Here is a 24241-nt window from a genome sequence, read left to right as displayed (position 1 = left end):
TATTATTACTCATAAAATTGCAAACTTGGGTCAGTATATGGAGCAAATTAACACTCTCTTGCAAATTTCTTACAAATTTGTACCATCTCGCCACATAGTCCAAGTAGTTTAGATGCAAATTAAACCAAACAGACATGAACATTGACCGTCCAGCTGTCTGAAACATTATTAAAGGCAAACAATGTCCACTTCGGTTTTGTTTAAGTAAAATAACATTCAGCTATTGCAAAATACATGAACAGTTTATTCATTCTTTTAACTTGATATTGCAACCATTTATCTAACTTTGAGATATTCCCACTGTTTCACATTATGTTTCCTTTCTGTTTATCCATTAGTATTTCCAAACAGGTTGCTTGCCAGCTAGCTTCGTGCATTCTTAATTGCAGCCCACACTGAGTTCATGTCTTACAGCTCACTCAATATGTGGATTAATACTTTTTCAAATTAGTCGAGCTTCTCCAATCTCTTCACATACCACCGGGTAACTGCACAAGTAGTGGGGGGTGCCTGTGACACTTTGAAGTTCTTTGTTCATTTCACACAATTCAGATGAATCAAATGAGGGATGGGTTTGAACTTTTACACTTTGCAAATGGGTAATTGTCTCTCAGTTTGGTTTTGGGCTGTTCAAGTTTGGGATTATGTATTCTATACTGCATTTAATGTTCACTCATTGCATTCAAAGGCATGTATTCATTTCATGATTTATTCATTTATTAGCCCATTGCTATTGAGGGTTTTGCAGACACACACCCTCCTGGATCAGGGCTTCCGGTCAAGACACATCTATAACGGTATTTCAAGGCTGTTATTCTACGTTTAATCCCAACAACAACAATACATGACCTACGGCTCCAGTCTGTGAGTAATATTCACATAAGTCTCCAAACCCTCCATAAATAACACGCCAGGTAAGTTATTGCATGATCAGATGTGCCATATCATACATAATGTGACTAGCTCTGGCTGGCTGTGGGCTACTGCCTTGGGTGCTAATGGTACAGTCCAAACACAAATGCAAAACTGAGGGGAAAAAAGAATCGAATTCATAATGCAACAGTCCAAGGATTTACAAAATTAAATCAAGAGATCGTTAAAAATTGAAAGTTTCAAACTCATCTTTCATTAGATTCGCTATGAAGGTGCAAACTAATCAAAGAACTACAAACTGTTACATGGACCAATGGGGTTTCCTTCATTGGGAATCACTGGTCTGGTTGCTAGAACATACCCAGGACAGGTTTCCCACATCGTTAATGATAAATGTGCAACAGTTGACCATATCAACTAAAAATTCTGACACAAATCCATGAGGTTTTCCTTACTTGTTTCCTTGGCTTCAACAGTCACATTGTGCCAGTCTGAAGTCTCTCGGTCCAAAGCTTTAGCGACAGTTATAGTCCCATTGTTTGGGTCTATTTTGAAAGCTTTTGTGGCATCGCTCCTTTTGTCAATTGCGTATCTGGAAGAAAAATCACGGAGACAGACATTTAGCAGGCAAGGTTGTTTTCTGGGCAAACAAAGCATTGCGATACCACAGGGAGATTAATTAGGCAAACTGCTCAATTTTTTAATCTGTTGACGGATATCCAACAAAGCGGGCAGACACACACGAGCAACACTGCGACAACAAAGCGCCTCACACGGACGGCACAGACGAGACTTTGTGTACGTTTTCGGTTAGTGTCATTGAATATTGTCTTTATTCTGGCCACAGATGTTTCCTGTTTGTCGCAAGCGAGGAGGAACAGGTAGAGAGAAACTTTCTTGGCATTTGAATAATAGAATGTCCACACGGTGTTACTTTTCCCTGATAGCGGCTGACAAGTGAGGCCCTGAAACTTTTAAATGTGAAAATAATCTTAAAGAAGCAAATTTATCAGCCACAAAGCGACCACGCTGAATTTTTTATGAAAGAAATACGTGCTCTCTATGGTACAGGTCTCTGACGTCATCATGCCTTTAACACTTATTAAAATAAGTGATTAGGCTCTAACACGACAGTGAATTAGGGTAAGAGAGTAATGAATCATTTCTGTGCACTACTCCGCTGATAACAACATGGGAAATAAGCCAATTTGACCACAGCAAACTTAATCATATTTACAAGAACTGTAGAAAGCCCTAAAATGTCAGGTTGAATTTATTAATCAATGAGACACTGTCACCAAAGGGACAGTAATAGACGCTAGGCTGACAATGATATGCAGCACCTGCCACTCTTAAGCTCTGCTGAGATGGACTACAGGCACCAGTAGTGCTCCTGTCTCCTCTGCAACGTGCCCCACTTGCAAATGACTGCAAATCTCAATTCCATATGCCACCTCGTATGGTGCTTTATTACATTCCCACGTCCTAGGCACGTCGCTTTGTGATAATACCACGGCAATAGATAGAAAAGCCTGTGAGGTATAAAAAAAAAAGTCATGATTTATTCAGCAGGGCTCATTTCCTACTAAAGTAATATGAGATAAATATGACCATGTACAGGGTATCCAGAGATCAAGGGTAAAAATGGATGCACCGAGCCAGTAACGCTATTTGAAATGGAATGATTTTTCACCCTGTGGAGGAAACTGTCTGAGGATGTTCCGCCCACGCCTGCTTGGGTATCTGCCTCGTCATTATCATACCGGTAGTCGGATGGCAGATGCCATTCTTCCTGGTTTGGACGGTTCGCGTTACCTGATGGGACTGTTGACTGTGTCAGTGTCTCTGGCGCTAACGCTGCCAACCACAGTTCCCACAGCTGCATTCTCAGGAACTTTCCACTCGTAGAGCGGCGAGAGGAAGACAGGCGGCTCGTCCACGTCCTCCACCACTATCTTGAGCGTTGTCCTGTCGCTGAACTCCTCCAGAGCCAGGAAACGAGTGTCCACATGGTCGTTGACCGCCTCTGCCGCCATGACGAAACGTCTCTTGGATTCGTAATCCAACGGCTGCGAGGGAGAGGAGTATTTTTAACAGTTTGTATTAATACAGAGACTGGAACACTTTATCATCATCAAATGGGCTTAAAGAGTAACTGCTTTTCAAATAAGCCTTGCCAACTTGTGTTTAAGACCGATGATTATCCCGCTGAGATCAGGACATGACTAGATGTTCGAATTGTTTAGTCAATGTCAATAAGCTACCAGCTGTGAGCACACACTTAAATAATGTTCTGTTTTTGATTAACATTATGAAGCTGGTAATAACAAAACAGCATGCAAACCATTACCATGTTCCCAAAATGATTCACAGACAGTCAATAATGTTGTTGTTTTTTTCCCATTATTTTATTATCACAGCCGCTAAATTGAAATCTCTTGGTCTATAAAAGAGAGGCATATTGCTTGTATGTGTGGAAAAAAGCAATAATCACAGGTTTAGAAGAAACCTTAACATCGAGCTACATTCTTATTTCAATTGTCGGAGTCGATAGAACTGTGTTTAGCACTTTCCAAATAACTGGGTACCATTCTTGAACATATGTTTAACCCTCTTTAACCCAAAACCACGAGGCAGCTTTAAAAGACAGGCTATCATTAAAAATCAGTCAAATTACACGTTTTATCAGAGACAAAAGCTGTAGAAGGCAGAAACAATCAGGAGATTTTCAAGTTTTTAGTGGTCTTTGAACTGCTGGCAAAACTTTACAGAATGTAAGCTTAAAAATGTGACATTTCATGAAAGTCATTTAATTCTGCACGTTGTATTTAAAAATTCACCAAAATTAAACTCTTTGCTAAAGCTAAATTCAGTAAAAAAACAAAGAATTATGTGGTCTTCTGAGCAAATGAGAAGCTATTAGTGAATAAATAATAGAATAATCAAAGAAATTCAGCTTTTTTATCGACATTTTTAGGATTGTAAGTTTAATATACTGCACAGAAGATATTATTAAATTCTTTCTACTTCTAGCTGCAGTCGTGGTGTTTCCATAGAGGTGCAGATCTTACTTATACTGCAGTGAAAAATGAGGTCACGGTGAGTAAATATGTGACAGGACTACCCGGGACTGTTCTCACTCGCATAGAGCTCAGGATTACCCAATCACAGGGCTTCTAAGGAACATATGCTACAATTTGCATCAATGAATTCTGCAGTCAATAACTGTCAGCGCTCTCTGTTTTCCCATGATCCTCTGACGTTACTCAGCTTTAGTGGTGCCGTCATGGCATGATTGAAAAGGTGTGTTGAATATCTGTTGCAGTGAGAGGAGAGTCATGTGAGCGTCGTGGGTGATTCCATATGTTCCTTTCATTAGCTTCCCATTTTGGATGCTGGGTATATTCACTTAATTTTGTCCAGTCCTGTAAAAAACAAAAGTTTTCTGGAAACCAGTGAAAATTTAAGGAGGTTACTGCCTTCAGCTAAGAAATAGAGTAAAGCACAGAGGTGAACAGAGACAGAAAACTATTTTTCTGATAAGACAAGATGTTTGAAATGCATATAGTTGTGCATTACAGATGCTGGTAAGTAGCCTAGCCACGCTAGACCCATGTTCTGAAGATGCAAGGGTCTAGGCACGCTCGACAGGGAGGGAGGCGGGCTAAAAGGTTGTCTATCAAATCACTCTGCAGCAGTTGGGTAGGTATACAACCAATCAACGCAACGAATAGGCTGACGTAGTTCCTAGAGAGCCGGATTGTGGCTAAGTCCCATTAGCTTCCCAACCAGCAGAGCCAACTGGTATATTAAGGATTTGCCATATCCCGTCGGCATAAGTCCAAATACGTCTTTCTTCTCAATGAAACACTTCAGTGCCGTCCTTTGTTTATCTTTCAAGTTGAATTTTAGCTTCAAATCTTTAAGGGCTGTGGCCAAAGCCGAGTCGAAAGATAACTGTTTATTGTGCGCCTGTTGTTTCTGTCAGAATTGTCGCGCCTCTGTCGTCACTTAGTTGCGCCCGCCTTCTGACTCTACACTTCATGGTGATTCGTCCGGCCAGTTTAAGGAGAATCCAGCCTCGAGCCTTATGGAGGGTAACTAGACCCACCCTGGCAGAGAATTAAATTCGTTGCCGTGGGTTGTCTAGCGCGGCTAGGCTAGCTGGTAAGTGTTTGACATCCAGATCTCTGCTTCTTGTGGTTTTGCACAAATTTCGAATGATGTTTGTTTCAAATAGTTGGGCTAATTGCCGTCAAATTTCAAATTGAAAAAAAATAGCAATTTAGGGTGTTTTCTCTGCTATTAAACATAGTGTCTTTGTGACCTAAGACAGCACAAAGGTTAAATAATTATTAAATATCTTGGTAGAGTTCTATTGTTGCTAAGTCAAACGTCGGTGCACCTGTGGTTGAACATGTTCAGGGGTGGAAATGAGATTTAGGAGGTAGGTTGGGGCTTCAATACAATAGGGGGCTATTCCTACAGCGGTAAGTAGCTCTAGTTGAAGCGGTACACACTGTGATCAGTTGATATGGTGCCTGGAAAGATATGTTACAGCTGAACTTTCTGTCAGTTTTTAATGCTACACCACAAACTAAGTTCTATTTATTTCCCCTGTACTGGCACCATTTCAATGTCAGATTGCTCAAATGAAATCTAAATCATCTAAGTAGCCAGATTCTAAGTGGCTTAATTTATTTGCATAATTTCTGTGCTTTTTAGTAATGTGGATGAGACAAAATGGTAAACACATCTGAAGTAAAACGGTTTTATCTAAAGAATAGGAATAAAACAACTCCCCAGCAATAGAGCCCTATGGCCAAATGCATTGCAACGGCAGAGCATTTTTACATTATTATCATTTACGTTGAATTTACAGTTTAAGAGACACTGAGGAATTTACCACATGCAGCTAAAAAGCACACATTCTCAGCTCTCAATCCAGTGCTTGATCACTTCTATAAATGTACTTAATGAAACACCAATTTACCCAAAGTCCTATGTTGCAGACAGAATGAGCACAATATGCACAATGACATGAATCAATCTGAAGAAATGGCTGAAGCACAGGGGTGTCAGTCATGAAGCTGATGTTTATTCCCTGAAAAATAATGAGTCATTTTTGCATCATGTGTCTTTTTCTGATTTGGATCGTCCCTAGTCCAGCACATCAAGCCTGACGAAACTGTACCTTATCATTTCTGCACTTCTGTGTACCTCTTTGTGCTAAGCTAAGCTAACTGGCTGTTAGCTGCAGCTTTGTGTTTACTGGACAGACATGACAGTGGTATCAATCTTCTCATCTAACTCTCAGCAAGGAAGCAATTACATCCCTAGAGGATCACAGGCCCTCATCACCCACTGATATCACTTTTATCATCTGTCGGCCGAGTAGAACCTGGCAGTGGCACTAAAGTCTCCCAACGCTTTCCCTGAAACAGAACTGACTGAACGGCCGGATCATAGGGAAATCATTTTTTGTGCTGATGTGCGCTCATGAAAAGTGAGCTGTTTACATTCTCTGCCCCTGCAGCGTGGCCCAACTTCGCTAATTGGCGTATACGGCTGGTGCAGATTTTATGCTCCTTTATGTATGTTCTGCCGGTGACTGATCTCTGTGGTCACTTGGAGGCTGTGCCAGTTCATTTTTTTTCTTAATTAATCAAGTTAAATAATGAACATTACAGCATGTGTTTTGGTTTCTGGTTGCTTCGTTTGCGTCTGCCAGCTATGGGTGCAGCTGTTTCAATTACATGGGGAGTGCCAGGCTGTGCTCTACGTTTTTGTTCCCAGTTTGGTTTTTCCTTTTTTGCTCATTTTTTATTTTATCTTTAACGTTAATTAAATCTACAATGAAGGATGGTAGAAGTTGCTTATAGTTTCTGGGAAACTTTCAGAGCCTAATCACCCACACACAAATGCTCCTAAAACATCAGATTTAAGTGAGATTATGAATATGTATATAAAAAATGAAAATATTAGAGGTGGATATTGTAGACATGGATTCACCTTGGCTAGCAGAATCACTCCCTCCTGCGTGACTGGATCAGTTTGGATGAAAAAAGTGGAGCTTTCTTCCAGATCATCCTCCAAACTGTAGGTCATTTTGGCGTTGATGCCAACGTCTCCATCCTCCGCCATAATTCGACCCACTGTGGTGCCCATGGGCGCGTTTTCAGGCACGACAAAGGTGTAAAGATCTGAGGAAAGAAGCGCATTTTAAGAACACGCATCTCTTCCAAGGTGGTACTTGTGCATAATCGCAATGATAAGCCCGACGTTCGAAGAGAAGTGGCAAATAAAAAAAAAAAAAAAAAGTTTCCCCACTAAAACACTGTATACACAACTTGACAGTAAGTTGTTAATAGCTAGTCAAGAGAGTCTGCTCGCGTGCAAAGTGATAAGAAGGGAGAACATTGTGGTGGAGGGTCAATTTGTGTGAGCTGCAGATAAATTGCGGCAACTCCACATAATCCCAGCCTAACTCTAATAAGAAGATGAGAAAATGTGATTGTGTCTTTGAGCGACTCCATTTGGACGCCTGCCACAACTGGGAGGAAACTCAACAGGCAACCAGCTGCTTGTGGAAGAAAAAAAAGGAGAAAAAAAATCCCAGCTGATAATAATTTGTAATTATGTGACAAAACAGAGGGTACAGTTCAAAGTGAAGTGTAGCCATACAATATTTATAAGGCCTTTTGACTGAGCATAGAATCGGTGGAATACAGTAGCACCTGCAAGGAATGTGAATGTGACGTTAAGCGTCATCCCTGCTCTCCCATTCCTGCAGAATTGATTTCTTCCCGCGGCATTCATTTAGCGGGGTTTATCGCTGAGAAAGCTAGGTTTGTTTCCAAAGGTCATGACAAATGTCCTTTCATGTGTGAATGATTAAATTCGCCCAATGTCTGGCACATGTTCACGTGCACACGCAGGATGAGCATCCCCATCTCCCCTTCCCCGTCTCCGTTTCCCCCTCCACCTTCTTCCTTTTTAATTTTAAAGCTGCCGGCTGAATGACGCGACGTGCACAGGCGAAACGCGGTGCTGGCAGCAACAAACCACCCACCAGAACCGCGCGAGTCTGATCAAATAAATACCTCGTAGGTATAATATTAAACGTGTCCTCGCAGTCTGCAACACTTTGTACTTTCCCCATTGATTCCCTGGGAGTGTATGGCCCAGTGTTTGCATCACTGTGAGTCATGTGAAGTGACTCACGGTGCTGGAATGTGGGTCCATTGTCGTTCACATCAGTCAGGCTGACGGTAACCGTGGTGGAGGAGGAGTAGCCGCCGCTCAGGCCCAGCATATCCTTCACCTGCACCACCACCAGGTACTGCTCTCTGGCTTCACGGTCCATGTTCGGCCAGGACGTTACAATAATCCCTGCAGGTAGAAGTGTACAGGAAAAGAGGAGCTTCATTAGGAAGGCATCAAGTGCATCTGTGGGTGGTTTTCTGCGTTTTTCTTATTTGACCAAATGCAAGTAAACAAACTTCGCCTCAAGTAGTCTTCGAGAACGGCGTGCACTTTGTAACGCTGCACCGTAATAAATGTCAAGTCTTCAAATTAAATCAGTATGAAATGAAATATTACAGTAAGAGGGTTTTAACATGACTTAATGGTTCCTCTGTCTGGTTAAATTGGACTCTGTGGGCAACAATGAGCAGAAGAACAATTTAAATCAAAAAGATCACATCGACCCGGCAAATCTGTATGCTATTTTTGCCTTTAGACTCATCACCTCAGCCACTCCTTCATCTAATTTCGCATTTAAGGGACATTTCCTGACCAAATATCCAATCCACTGCTGACGTGAAGCATCTAGGTGGCAGTTTCTGTGCTGTGGCAGGCATCTGCCCACGTAGAATCACCAAAAAATGTGTTTCTTCCGAGATAATCCTGTTCTTTATTTATCTCTACAATGAAAAGATAGTGAGAAAAATATCCCCAGACTGTCTCCTTACAGATCACCATGAGCCACAAGCAAAGCTATAAAACCTTAACAATGGGATCCCTTAAAAAAAAAAATCAGATTTGGCCTTTTACTTGTTGCATTAATTTGCATTGAAATGTTTTTTTTTTTCCCACGTCAATGATGCCCACACCCAACTCTTCACAGTTCAGGTCAACAATATGTGTGGGAAGCGCTGCAGCTGACCTTTGTATCACACAAGGAAAATACTGTAAATGTACAGGCGTTAGCTAAATCAATTTTCTATCACGGTGTTAACTTTTCCCACTGGCTTAAAAAAAAGTAACTAAATCTGTCGATAGTTGTTTGGATGGAGTTGCCAAGGGAAATTATGCTGTTTTCAAAGTGCGAAGAGCTCTTGGACCTGTCAAACGTGATCAGGACCAGAGGGGTGGAACCCACAGACAAGATAGTTTTCAGTCTCAACAAGCTGGAATTGGAAAGAAAAACCGCCCGTCCTTGTTTTGTTTTTTTGTTTTTTTAACTTGTAATACATTTCAAGCATTATTTCTGCAATGCAATCGCCTTCACCGATTAATGAATGTTCTAAGCATCTTGTACCCGTCTTGGGCTCCACGGAGAAGTAGGGCTCCCCCTGCAGGATGGAGTAGATGAGCTTGGCGTTGTTGCCGAACATGGGATCATCAGCATCTGTGGCTGTCACCTGGGCCACCGTGGTCCCTGTAGGAGGGGAGGTGGGGGAGGCGAGGAGGAGAGGATGACACAGTCAGAGTTAGCTCAGGCAGCAGTTCCAGTCGACGGGGAAATAAAGTGATTATGCCACAGTCCCGCGGGGTCTGTCTGTCTGGCTCAGGGGGAGGGGATGCGGTGGAAATGGAAGAAGGGTAAGCAGGGAGGGAGGGAGGGTTATAGGAGGAGGAGCGGTGTTGACTGAGGACGGCGGTGGTGGTGGTGGTAAGGGGGGCAGCGATGGCCTTTCACAACTCTGTACGGTCGGTGCAGGTGTGCGTGACAACCTCTCCAGCCCTATAGCGACATCTCACTACCCACCTGCCCTCTCGTTTTCTCTGCTTCGCGCTGATTCAGTTTTACCTCTCTATCTTTCACACTTACTACCCTTTTCTCCACTGACCATATCCTTGTCCTCACCTTGCTTTCTACAATATCTCTTTTCTCCCGCAAGCCCTCCTCTCTCTATCTCATTCTCTTTCGTCTTCTTCTTTCCCAGAGAGCACTCTATCTTCACACAGGCAGGGATTTACAGCAGCGTTCTCCGTATTTTTTCTGATGCCCTCACTCCAACCTTCCCCCCCACACTCTCTCTCACTCTCTCTTTCTGACTCAAATGCATTATGATTTATTATGAGTTGGATATTATGCTGCAAAAGCAGATTACATATAAATTGAAATGGTAATGTTTTGTGGTATGAAAGGGCAGTGGTTATAATAATATTATTTAAGTCATTTATCCATAAAGGCATCCGAGCCAGGATGCAGAATCTAATACTTTTAACTTCCTGGATGGGGACAGATGACAGACATTTATATAACCTTTTTTTCATTGTCTTCAGTCAGAATTCAATTTGGGAAAATTCATTTCAAAAGTGTATCGTCTGCGCATTAGAAAAAGATGAACTTTTAATCTGTAAACAACAGTTCTTTATATAAATCATAATAAAGTTGCAGAATTAAATTAAAGAGTAGATATTATTAATAAAAAATGCGGGTAATTTTGAATACTTCTAATACTTTTTAAAATTAATAATAAGAAATAAATAAATAATTGGCAAGACTTAGACTGATGCTAATTCTGATGCTAAGCTAATACGTCTTGTCTTCAGTCAAGATTCAAATTTGGGAAATTAATTTGAAAGGTGTGTCTTTTTTATCCTTACAATACAAAAACATTAAAAAAAATTTGGAAACAAAATACTTCTTCACATGAATAATGCATACAATTCTGAGTTCTTCTGAAGACTAGATATAAATCATAAAAATACAGCTAATCTTGAATATTATTTACTCCATCCCCAGTCGTATTATACCCAAACAAACTCTCTGAACTAATTCAAATGAAATAAAATGGAAAAAATATACCATAGACTGGACTTAGACTGATGCTAATCCTGATGCTAAGCTAATGGCACTTGTCTTCAGTCAAGAATCAGTGGAGAAATTCATTTCAAAAGTGTGTCATTGTGTTATCTGGACAATAGCTAAATATTAACTTCCAATTTGCAAACAAAACACTTACTTCCATGAATAACACTTAAACTGCAGAATTTGTTTGAAGACTAGACATTAATCATAAAAAAATGCTGCTAAATGTTAAAGTTATTTACACCAAAGTACACTCTTTACAATAAATAAAGTAAAACAAAGTAGAGAAAAAAATAAATCATAGACCAGACTTTGAGTGATGCTAATGGCTCTTATTTTCAGTCGTGATTCAATTGAGGAAACTCATTTAAAAATATGTTTATGTGCTTCTTTTAAAAATCAGTGCAATAGAAAAAAAGATGCACTTTTAATTCGTACACAAAACACTTATTTATATGAGTAACACTTACATTGCAAAATTCATTTAATGAGTAGATAATAATCCTACAAAAATGCTGATCATTTTTATGATTATTTAGCCTGTTTCTCTATTAACTTTTAACTTTGATGAATAACACTTAAATTAAGGAATGCTTTTGAAGACTAACAGCTCTGAGAGGCTGTGCTTGCACCCCAATGGGTTTTAATGCTTCTACCAACCTGCTAGCATCAGCTCATATGAATAATGTTAACATGCTGAAGTTCACCATCTTAGTTTTGCATGTAAACACACGAACATTTGCTGAAAACTACAAATGTAGCTGAGGCAGACAGAATATCTTTGAGTATAAATGGGATTTTGGTGAACTGACCTTTCAAATTCCCTTGTATGTCAGTATTTTCTAGCTCTTACTGTCAAAGGGACTCTTTGCTTTCATTTTTCTCAAACCTACCAGTCGGACACATCTCAGGGATGCTGGACACATACGGCTCGTTTTGGAACTGGGGCACATTGTCATTGATGTCCTGCACCTTGATGATAAACTCCGACTGGGGCTCCTCTGGTTCGTTGGACCTCCTGTTGATCGCCTGGGCTTGAAGGACATAGAAGGCCTTTTCCTCACGGTCGAGCTTCTTCAGCGTCCGGATCTCACCGGAATACTCGTCTATCTCAAATGCATCTCCGGCACCTTCTCCTGATAACACGTACTTGATGGAATACTCGCCTCGGTCAGAGTCGGATTTGAGCTACAACAAACAGGAGGGGGGAGAGGTGGGAGGATTATATGAAAGCTGGATGCCTTTTTTTTAAAACATCTTTTTTTTCTGAGGTAACTGGAAAGCATGCATTTTCAAAAGGAAGTACCGTATCAAGGACATGGCGGACATTCAATGTGAAGCGGTACCTGGCCAATAACTCGAGGAGTGGGATCTTCCTCGGGGACAAACAGCTGTTTCCAGATCCAGCCTCTCCTCAGGCGACGATGCAGATGAGAGGACCCCTGGGCCAGTTGTTGGGTTTCCAGGCCCTGAGAGCCTCTCATATCACTCAGCACCCCGCCAGGAATCATGGAGAAGACCGTCACCACAGCCAAAACGCTGGGCGTGCTCATTTTTACAGTCCATCCATGCATTTCCTCTGTGTTTCTCATGGTTAGTGTGCAGAAGATAAAGGTCTCACCGGTCCACAGCTACTATTTCTTCACTCACCAGCGCAGTAACTCTTGTTCCTGGCAGTGCTGCATCCCATCTTGTTATGATGTGATTTATATGCACGCTCATATCTCTGAAATAAAAGTTAACAATTCAATTAATATCCACAGGGAGAAGCTATCAGCAGTGCACAAAGATTGCAAAATGAAACTGAAATCCGTATTAGTGTGGAGAAAACTCCAAAAAGTAAGTTTGTTGTAATTGCAAATATGGCAAATGTACTATTTTGTTCCACAATGTAAAATCTAAAGTGAATTCATTTGACTTGACTGCTGATAGTAGAAAAAGATGACTGGCCTTCTTTGTGGTATATGTCAAGTGCGAGTGGGAGTGCGTCTCCAGACTGAAAAAGAGAAATTGTGATTTCATTAATACAATAAATGAGAGCTAACAATCCATATTAGCCCTGTGGTGAACTGGTGACCTGTCTCTTGCCTCTCGCCCACTGGGACCTTCTACAGCTCACTGTAACAGTGAAGAATATAAGGTGCAAACAGTGAGCAGATAGTAATGGACAAATTGTTACTTTTAGCTAAGAGGTAAGTTCTTCCAGCATTAATAAAGTTCTGTTTACATGTATATCTCTTAGCTTAGCTTATCTTATCTTATCAGGTGTTGGGGGGGGGGGAGGCCCGAAAGTACGGAACATCCACTTGGTACCCTTTAGTGTCAGTTTTAACATTCAGGGGCCTTTCATACGCTTTTAAAATTCTGTCAGCATCAGAAATAGACACCATGAGACTGTGAAAAAGCTTTCTTTTTATTATTCCAGCAAGGAACGGCGGAGTTATGTGACCTCTGTGCACGTTTGTCTGTTTGCTTGTCTGTTAGCAACATTACTCAAAAACGGACTAAAGGATTTGGATGAAATTTTTAGGGAAGGTCAGAAATGACACAAGGACCAAGTGATTAGATTTTTGGCAGTGATGCGGCTTATAGTCTGGATCTATGGATTTGTTAAAGATTTCTGTATCATTGCGAGACAGCGTCAATGCAACTATGACTACAAGTGAACACTACGTTACCTGCCGGCTGGCGATCACATGATTGCGATCCTGCTCAGGACTTATCCATCGGAACTCATACAAGGAACAATTTAATTATTTGTGGGGATGTTTCCAAGTCCCATCAATTCCTGCCACCCATTCCATATTTATGTCATGCGATTCTGCATCTGTACATAACGTACACATGCCTGTGCTCAGTGCAAGGTAATTTTGTTTGTAGGTACATCTATATTAAATGGACACATTCTACAGTACCATGATTTCAGCTACAATTTTTTCAAGATTTCAGCCATCTGAAAAGATATGACTGAGTAACCTTGGTGAAGTACTGCATTCTTCTGCTTTTCTTGTTTTTTTTGTTTTTCTTTTTGTTTTTTTTACATTTTCAGGCAATGAGAAGTTTGCTTAGTTTCAAAATGTGGTGAATGTTCTGAAAATGTATATTTTAACCCTTCCATGATCTTTTTCTGAAGGTTAACCAAGTAGTTTTGATGCTGAAACTTCACCAAACACCAAGTGAACACAAGAAATTGGTCAAAAAATGAACAAAACCCTGTAAAATGGCCTAACCAAGGACACAAACCTTAATCTCCTGGGTGACAGTCTTGTGACGTGTGCAACCACCGCCCCCTCAACAAGCTCAAAGCTTCCATATACGTGAACTGGCAGCAAATATTGTTGTGAGTTGCACAAATGCCAAAGGACGCCTTATGCATATTTCTGAGACACCAGCAGTTTTGATAAACTGGTGGTATTTGACATCTTGGGAATGAAAACAGGTTCAATCTCGACCAAGCCTTCTAAAATGGAGTGTCCTCTATGCAAACATTACTGCAGATTAGCAGATTAGCTACACCCACATAATTAATAGTGAAATCAGTTCAGTGATTCAGAAAGTAGTGTTGATGAACCAGGCCCAGGGTGGCTAATCAGGAGGACCAGGACAATTCCATGTGGAAAGTCCAGGGCTGAAAATGAGTCCCACTCCGGCCCTGTGATGAACTGATATTCAGTTGGGAAATACAGCGCTATAGTCAGTGACTGGGGTTCTACTGAATTCAACAAAAACAAGACAGATGTAAAACTAATTGGAGAAATAAAAGCCAGAGCAGAATTGCATTTTCGAGGCAAAAGACAAACTCTTTGTCTGAGCTCTCCTTGCTTTGTTTTGCATCCCGCGGTCCTGCACAGGCGCCTGAAAACAGCCCTCTGCTTTGAATTCAGACAAGGCCCTGTATTGTGTTTCATGGGGGCGGGGGGCCAAGTCCAGAGCATCATTCCTTAAGCATGACACTGCACTCTGCAGCTGACTAATGAAGACTTCTAATTAGATCAATGTCTCCCCAGACATGGAAAACAGAGACACACATGCCGCTGACAAACTATGAGTCAAATCGATGCGCCAATTATAATGTGCACCAAGACCGGGGTCAAGAGTGGAAGGACAATGAAAGTCAGGCAAGAAGGCAAATTAGTTCGGACCACACAGATACATTATCTTGCATTGACAATCTTGCTAAAGTTAGCAGAGTTTAATTTTGACTAATTCATCAATCTTCTTTATATTCATAGATTGGGGATGTTTTTCATTTTCTACCATAGCACACCGCTTTCAAAAAGACACCTTGTTTTATGTGCACAGAAAATCAGCACCATCTCCCTGCAATGAGTTTGCAATAGCGTAGGTGTGTTCGGCTTAAAACTGCAGACGTTCTTTTGTTTTGCTATCATTTTAGACCTTTGTCATTTACTCGGAAAAAGCAACAAATTCTTCATCCAGACGTGAAGCCATGAACAGCCGACTTTATACTGCTCTCCAGTCAAGCATCAAACCATACATCAGCACTCCGTGGGATCAGTTGTTATTAAGGGGCTAGGAGTCACAACAGCCATAATTCTAAACCTTTTTTTAATAGAGTTTTTTTTTTCTTGACACTGTAATATCAGCACATAACGTATACAGTCCCACAATGTGGATGCTTTAATCCAGCGTGTGGCACAAGTGCATGCATTTTTAGCATGGCTGATCCCGGTGGAAATTTAAAATATACAGTAAGTTGTTTGAGCAGTTGCAGTATTAATGCTTTAACAGCTCATAATGTTCACGTTTAATCTTGTAAACGTAAATTAGCTGTCAAAGCCCATTTGTAATGAGCTGGTAAAATCAATTACTGATGCGGTCTTTTTACTTCTTAAATTCAATTTCGATACAGAAGCGAGTCAGTGTGTTTGGTGCTTATGTATGTCTTTACGGGCCGTATTCATATCTCCGTGCATTGTGGAGTGACATTCCAATTAGTGGCCAGTGAATCGTGAGCTGTTATGGTCTTTCATAGGGCTGCCAAGCATGTGCCCAAACCGAAACGCCTTGAGCCAAAAAAAAAACCAAAAAAAAACCAGAACTAGACAACAGCCCCTCAATGATGATACTCGGAACAACTGCCAACATGCCAAGGGGTCTGCCTCCAAATGTTCTGAGCCTTTTCGTTGTGGGGCTGGAATAGTGCACAGGTCAACAGATGTTTGGGTGCCAATTTAACAAGATGGACTTCTGGAGAAATAAGTGATGAAATTCTGGGAAAATAATGGACATGCCCAAAAAGAAAAAAAAAAACCCTCTCAGCTGCAGGTCTGTAAATGTCTGTAAAACACGAGTGACGGCTATCTCCATATTGCTTGATAATCACGGTGGCGTTGTCAAAAACCTGATTTTAAAAATGGCTCAAAAATAGCAATGTATTCATAATAGAGATCCTTCACCTATCACTCGCAGGTGCATAAGTTCTGAGACAACACTTAAAATATAAAGAAACATCAACGGACTCGCGGGGTCAATTTTCTCCTTTCAAAAGAAATTTTCATTCTCCATGACGTGCAGTACATGCAGAGCGCCCTGTGGTTGACAGCCATTCATTACCTCTAATAGGCCTTCCTCCCATTTCCAGCAGACCTCCTGTAGCCTGTATGTACAGAACGCTACTCCGCCACATGACAGAATGACAATGAGCTGCAGTCTCACAATGTTAAGCACTAGATGCGCTGAGACCGTCACATCATTTTTTTTCCTATATGGCGATGTGCTCAAGCTAATAAAATGTCGCTCTTTTCGCAGGAGACGGTTCAGGGATGCTATTAAAATGTGTCTAATGTGCCAACGCAAATGTTGAAATGCAGCAATAAAGAGAAAAGGGGGGGGAAAAAAACACTTGACATTGCAGAGGACAATATCAATACGACAACGCTAACTGCTAAGCGATGCTAAATTCATATGAGCATTAATTAGCATCAATTTGACTTGTGTTTTTTTTAAGTGAAAATATGTAAAGATGAAATGTGACAATAGATGTAAATGTAGGTTTCTCTCAGCGATTTGAAATCTTGAAGAAAAATCTATCTGTTAAGCCTTGCTTGACAAAATGTCCTTAATTGGTCATTTGGGAGCCCATCATGGGACTTTGCTGTTTACTGTTCAGCTCCGCAGAACAATAACACTGACATGTAGCTCTTGTTTCCCTAAATCAGGACCTCAAATGAGTCCAGAGACTGAGCCAGAACAACAGGGGGAATGTCAACCCATCATGTACTTGTTAGTAAGTAATTTGTTTGATTTTATTATGCGCACAAGTGGAAATCATTACTGTTTAGCAAAATGTCACGAATTTCCACCGACATTAATCAGCAATAGCACTACATCCTATAATTCTTCCACTTTATTTTTCATCGAAAACAATTAACTGATGGCGCCAAAGAAGAAGAAAAAACGGGATCAGTGGGTTTGAACTAGAAGCTATTATCTATAAAAACTTAATTATGGTAATAAAAGAAGAAGTGTGATAAAAGTTTAAAGGAGTATTAGACATGGACTGCTTGAGAGAAAACAATTATCACTAAACACTTTGAGGACAGATACAAACTCGATTGTGTTCAATGCCGCAATGTTTGCCGTCCAAGACTTTTCAATCATGTTCTCGGCTGAAAATACACAGTGAAATCACATCATGTTCACAGTTTCCCTACGTTTTTCTGGATGTTCTGTAGTGGAAGGGGTCAGTATTTGTGCATCCATGTTTACTGTCCTTGAATACGTGGACCAAAAATAACGGACACACAAGTTATTTCAAACGGAATATGTGACATTCAACTCCGACAGAAATGTAATGGAAACATCTCGCGTTCAACTCCCGAATACATACATTTTTCTTTGCTCTATTTCCAAAGGCGGAATGAACTGAAAGCCTGTGTTTTGCTGCTGCACACTATAGTCCAGCATACAAGAGGTCAATTACTCAATTTGAGGATGAAAAATAAGTGGGTTTTTTTCTCCCTGTGAAATAAACTTTTTAGACTGTCAGCAGCCATCTTCAAAGAGGGAAGAAATATGACAAACACAAAGAACACTCAGCCCTGCTTAGTACATTGAAAGCCTGTCACTCTTTGTACTCCTCCATGCATCCCTTTGCCTGGAAAATGCATGGAATTGCATCTAATTATCTTCTGACAAAAAGATCACCTCTTATAGGATGCTAAGCCACCACACCCACCTGTTTGTGTGATCCTTGCCGTCCCCCTCCTCTCTCCGAGCCACTTGTCGCCAGCCGCCGTCAAGGAGAGATCATCGCTGGGTGTGAAGGAAACACAATCTGCTTAACTAAATACCCTGGTACTGGAAAGCAATTCAGTCGCCACAATAGCACCAGCGAACGCTCATGGTTCTCACAATGCGTAATCCCCTCCACTGACGACCTCCCCTTTTTCTTCTTCTGCTCCTCTTTGCTGTCCTTCTCAAACTTCCCGGGGAAGAACAAACACAGGCTCTATTGTCTGGCACTCGCATCTGAACGCTGAAGAACACTCGGGGCCTTCATCGCCATGCAAATAGTCACAGCCCAGACTTACAAATGGATTTCTATCTGCTTTTTTCCACCCGTTTTTCGCGAACAATCCTGCGCTTATTAGAGCTGAGTTACACCACTGAGGGGATGGTCATTCATCCAGTGCAAGGTCACTATTTTTGCAAGCGATAGGACGGCAACAGTCTGTTTTTTGACATTCAATCCGGTGGGAGCATGTTGTTCCTGCATGCTTCGTCGCAATACGGTCACATCTGAAAGTTGACCTGTCGTGACCCGGAGTTGCAAAAATGACTCGAGATGCTTGTTTGTCCTCCACATCCTCCTAGTTGTTTACTTGAACTGGCAATCAGGGCGAAAGTGGTAAATAACCGCAGCTATCCAAATCTCCAATCTACAAACACGACTGTACAAGGCCTTTTTATGGACTTTACTGGAACACAACACAAGAGTACATCACAGAAATGCAGAATTATTTGATTTACCTGCAGCCAAATCACATAAAATGTCTGACTTACAGGGAAAAAAACAGACAGTTTGCATTATTGATGTTAACATATGTCAGGCCTTTTGCAGCAGGTTCTCCTTTACTTTCTTTAATGTAGCTTGTTGGTAGGTATACTCTTTAGCTTTCCTCTCTTTTCTTCATGTTTTTTCTCTTGCCACTATTACATTTTACATTTGATTGCAGTACTTGTACCAGAGTGTTTTGACAGTCTGGTCTTACTATTTAAGTAAAAGAAGCTCTACTGTCCCTTTGACTGTAATCTAAAGTTCATAAAACCTGTTCCTACTTCCTGGGCTTTTATACGGACATCGTTATTTGATGGTTTCAGATATAGTCATATGTCCATGTCTTCTGTTGACCTGATAATATGATATTTCACTGAAGCATGAACCCAATGGTGCTAAAATTTACACTACAAAATGTGAGAGGGAGCCTAATTTTACTGTGTAAAGCACACTTAAAGGCTTAAAGAAGCAGATAAACATGCCCTTTCTTACCATCCACTGCAGCCCTGAAGGTAATTGTGGTCACTCCAATTACCACAAGTTAAAAGTTTGCCATTCTTGAATAATTTTTGATTTGACAATCCAATTACCTTTTGGATAAGACACCCAAAGACCCTTCGCTGCGTGCTTCTGGTAAACATGCTAACCTCACAGGGCTAATTACAAACCTAAACAATGTTAATTGATTCCATCATTAGAGAGATCTAAGGGGGCCCAGCTAGCACTGTTGGGTCGAAATCTCCGAAGTGACCACAGCAGCCTTCCCTCAGAGCTCTGTGACAGGGTGGAATTTGTTATTTCGGAAGTTGAGATTAGTTCTCCCTGTGAACTCCACTCCCATTCTGATTCCATATCAAACAGAGAAATGTCAGGACCTGCACTGTGACATTTAAAACCCCCATTGTAGACCTTGTCTAATTGAGCCTCCCTCATTATAATGATGGAGTGTGGGCCGACCACTGAAAAAGAACATCAGAGAAGAAAGCCACGGTTTAGTGCCAGCAGGAATTATTTACATTCCCGCTCTCGTCTTCTCTGTGAACACAGCAGTGAATCCGACTATCTCTCAGTCTCCGGTGACATTTCGGCGCCGTCAAATAATGGGCACAGAGTAATGGTCAGCATATTCGCAACAAGACAAAGGTGAGTCTGGTCAAATCAGCATTCACCAGGATGTCACACAGTATAAATAATGTAAGCTGTAATTGTGATGTACTGCTCGCTTATATGCTGCATTACTCACTATCAGTGAAGACATCATTCTTACCCCAGGAGGAACAAATACAAGATACTGCTGCTTTGGCATTGAACTCATCATTTCCCCCCATTATTCCACCCTTCTGATGAAGGCCTTTTTAATATGGTTTTCTAAAATAGTCATTTTCTAATCAAACACTGATATAAAGTTCACAAGTACAGGTTCACAAGAAATGAAGCGCTGAACAGTTTGAGCTTTGTCATGTAAGCGGCGGATTTACCCTTCACAGCTCATATTGTTGTACTGTCTCTCTGTAATTGGAAGAAGAATAAAGCGTCATTGGCATTCCGCTCAGTCCGCTGTGGTGAATTTGATGAGGATGTCACATTAAAAATGCATGTTCCTCATACGTTCTTTGGCCTTTGTCTTTAGCCATGGGAAACAGCCGACACTTATGACAAATAAGGACGGAGCCGACGCCGCCTGAGGTGGATCTCTCTATTCGACAGGAAACATCAGCGTCTTCTCTCCGTGTACTCCTCCTCCATGCATTTGTCAAACGGCAGCGCTGATGGAGGGGGAAAAAATTGGGTCACAACAGAAAAGTTAGATAGCACTCTATGACAAAAGTCCAAGCAGAGACAAAATTCCTCAGCTGATGAATGATGGTCGGGTGCATGAAGACTTTGATAAATCCTGGTCACTTTCTGAGGCAGAACTGAGCAAAAGCCAGCTTCCTACATCACTGTTTTATCTCGGTCTATATATTTTGTAGTGTTTCTTTGGTTTCGAGGTAGCACGATCCAAAAAGCAAAAAGCACAAACAGCCTGAGGGAGTGACAGGTGGATCCTGTCTTATTCAAACCTCTGACATCTCAGGTCTGCTGTTCTCTTTGCTGTTCAAGTGTGTTGTGTCATCATGCCAAGATCTAAAGAGGCCTTCAGGAAAGAGAAAAAAAAAGAGTGTGGATGCCAGTGAGCCTGCCAGCGGATTTATAAATTACTTGAAGTAAATCATTCCACTGTAAGGAAAATCTACAAGTGGCGTAAATTTCAAATGACGGCCAATTTGTCCAGAACTGGCCGGCCCATCAAATCCAGCCAAAGAACAGAGCAAAAAGACCCCCAAAAATTCCATCACTGGATCTGCAGGTTGCTCTTGCAGCTGTTTGGTGTCAAAGTGCTGCATCTACAATCAGAAAGAGAATTTGATTTGCATGGGATGCCTGCCAGGGAATAGCTTTTGCTGTCCAAAAAGAACATTAGAGCAACACAGTCTTGCCAATGAGGCAAAGAGCAGGTCTTTTGGAGTAATGTGCTGTGGACAGATGAGCTGTTTGGCTGCAGCAACAGGAGGCATGTTTGATGCGGACCAAAGGCAACTTCTCTGAAGAGGAAGCTCACGCCAGCTGTGAAACATGGGGTTACTTCACTGGGCAGCTTTTGGTCATTGATTCAACGATGAATTCTGCATCATTTCGAAGAGTGCTTGAAGTTAATGTGAGGCCATCTCTCTCAAAGTTGAACCGGAAGTATACCTTTTGACCAAGACAATGATCTTCAGAACACTGGTAAATCCACCAAGGAATGGTTCAAAAGGAAGAAAATGAGGGTGAATGGAGGTTTGAATCCCACTGAAATGTTGTGGAGGGATTTGGAACAGGCAGAGCATCTAGGAACTTCCTCAAACATCTTGCAACTGGAGGAATTTTGTATGTAAGAGTTGTCAAACTAGTGGACATTTCTGCAAAGTGTTTAGAGGTTATCACTGGCTTCTGAGGCTAAGGGTGTATTTACATTTTCACAGAGGAATTTAGCATCTGTTGATGTTTCTGTTGAATAAATACCTCATTTTCCTTGTGCTTTGCTCAAGTAGGTGCCGTAACAAATGCTTGCTCGTTCAAATATGCTACAAAAGTCAATACTTTCAATTGAACCTGCTTTTTTCCACTCGTCTGTACGAGTCTACAAATCATGTGTATGATTACATTAGAAAATATCAGCTTCTTTGATAAAAACTAAAGCCTGAGTACATAAAAAAAATACAGCAATAAGTTAACTACAACTGCCAGAGGGTATTTTTAGTGAGAAAAAATCTTTTGCATATTCCGCTAAGGTGAGAGGAAAAAGATCACAGTGTTAAGAAAACTGAAAAGACAATCTGCCTCTTAGATTTATTCAGTTTGTTGGATTTGGGGATTCGGTTTTTCGAAAGCGTGGTGTTTTAAATTTGCTGCAGCTTTGATTTGTGCATCTTCATTCTTTCATGGATGAAGACCAGGCCCAACTGACAGATGATGCATTTTCTCAGAGATAAAGTTAATTATAAATGTTAGCCTACATATATAAAACACTCATCTTCTAGTTCTAGTAGATATTGAGTGGCCGTGGTTTATGTGTGATATGCTCTAAGGTAGGCTATTGTAAAACATTAATGGTGCAGCAAAACAGCTGAAGGCATTTTCAATAAGATTCCAACTGTCTCCTCTCTAAATGTTGCTCATGTACTTAGAATTAAGATTAAGAGTGTAAAGTATTGACTTAAAGTAAAACCTCTCATGCAATCGAAAGTCATACTAGTGTTTTTCTATTTAATGTCAGCAAAGTTTCATCTTCTGAACTGACAGTATTTCTCAAAGGATTCGCTCGAGCAATGAGCTGACTCCTCTCTGTTCTCAGGGGAAATATAGTTTTGAGTTGAACGTACGGTATCCATCATGCTGATGAAATGCATAATTAATTCTCATCATTCCTGTAATCTTTCTCCAGCCTTGACCGCAAAGATGAAAATTACAAGCCGGAGCCGGTGCCAAGCAGCCTGGGCGATATCTATTGTAGTTTCCTCACTCGATGGTAAAGAAATGCAGATGATAAATCAGCAAGGTTACAAAGTATTTACACAAATAAGTTGAAAACAATCGATCCGGTGCGCCACACTGTCATACCCTTAGGGACGTGGTTCCCCTGGAAGAATGCACAATCCCCCTGGCCGGGGTTCATTTGAGACGCAGATTGTGTCTGATTGATCAATGAGAACCACTGCTGAGCCATCAATCTAACAAGAGGAGAATAGGAAAAAGGGAACATTAACATGTATAAGCTGGCGTGTCCCAGCAATGTCCTCTACCTTGAGTTGGTGGGAAAGCAGTCACCTCTGGGGACATGAACAAAAGTGGTAAGTCTGAGACCTGCGACAGGAATGTGTTATATAAGGACAACAGGGACGATGTAAACATCTCAGCTCCGTTGTGATCTCATCTCTGTCAGAGCAGTGGCTCCTTATCTCTTGCCAAAAAATATATCTATCATACAGCTGCTCCTGCATAGTTTCTCCACCGCACAGGTTGGATAGTTAATAATCTCTGTATTGTATTAAAAACTTCAGTATCACCTTCAAGTGCCCTCCTGGTAATAATCAGTGTAAGCTCACTAATGAAAGCATAAAATTGCCCGAACCTTTTCTGGCCACCTTCCGTACTGCAGTATTTAAGGCAAACAGGTGATTAATGAGTGATTTGTGCTAATATTGCTGGTAGACAGCTGTTCCATAATGTAGCAATCATTGGGTGGAGCAGTTAAGGAGTGTTCATCAAGGTCTTTCCATAGAGTGCATTGATTCTGAGGTCCATTGCCAGAGAAACTGTACGTTTATGTGCTCGAAATGGCAACTGGTTCATGTTGGAACAGACCAGCACACATATACACTCAACAAAAATATAAATGCAACACTTTTGTTTTTGCTCCCGTTTTTTATGAGATGAACTCAAAGATCTAAAACTTTTTCCACATACACAATATCACCATTTCTCTCACATATTGTTCACAAATCTGTCTAAATCTGTGATAGTGAGCACTTCTCCTTTGCTGAGACAATCCATCCCACCTCACAGGTGTGCCATATCAAGATGCTGATTAGACACCATGATTAGTGCACAGGTGTGCTTTAGACTGCCCACAATAAAGGGACACTCTGAAAGGTGCAGTTTTATCACACAGCACAATGCCACAGACGTGGTAAGATTTGAGGGAGCGTGCAATTGGCATGCTGACAGCAGGAATGTCAACCAGAGCTGTTGCTGGTGTATTGAATGTTCATTTCTCTGCC

The 24241-nt window shown here is 41.1% G+C and overlaps 1 protein-coding gene across 1 annotated transcript in view; it reads right to left on the bottom strand.

The window, feature by feature from the left end:
- The window catches only part of cdh19 (cadherin 19, type 2), a 28665-nt gene extending 10235 nt beyond the window's left edge, over positions 1-18430 (bottom strand). Inside the window, exons 1-8 of the mRNA XM_022193801.2 lie at positions 18117-18430; positions 12262-12641; positions 11809-12103; positions 9416-9535; positions 8098-8265; positions 6886-7076; positions 2689-2942; positions 1329-1465 (exon numbers count right to left, since the gene is read on the bottom strand). Of these exons, the coding sequence (XP_022049493.1) occupies positions 1329-1465; positions 2689-2942; positions 6886-7076; positions 8098-8265; positions 9416-9535; positions 11809-12103; positions 12262-12507 (1411 nt within the window). The 5' untranslated portion in view covers positions 12508-12641; positions 18117-18430. The remainder of the gene's footprint in view (positions 1-1328; positions 1466-2688; positions 2943-6885; positions 7077-8097; positions 8266-9415; positions 9536-11808; positions 12104-12261; positions 12642-18116) is intronic.
- Between the last annotated feature and the right edge of the window lie 5811 nt (positions 18431-24241).

Source organism: Acanthochromis polyacanthus, chromosome 20 (genome assembly GCF_021347895.1).
Source record: "Acanthochromis polyacanthus isolate Apoly-LR-REF ecotype Palm Island chromosome 20, KAUST_Apoly_ChrSc, whole genome shotgun sequence".
Classification (NCBI taxonomy): Eukaryota; Metazoa; Chordata; class Actinopteri; family Pomacentridae; genus Acanthochromis; species Acanthochromis polyacanthus.
This window is presented reverse-complemented; position numbering and strand designations above follow the sequence as displayed.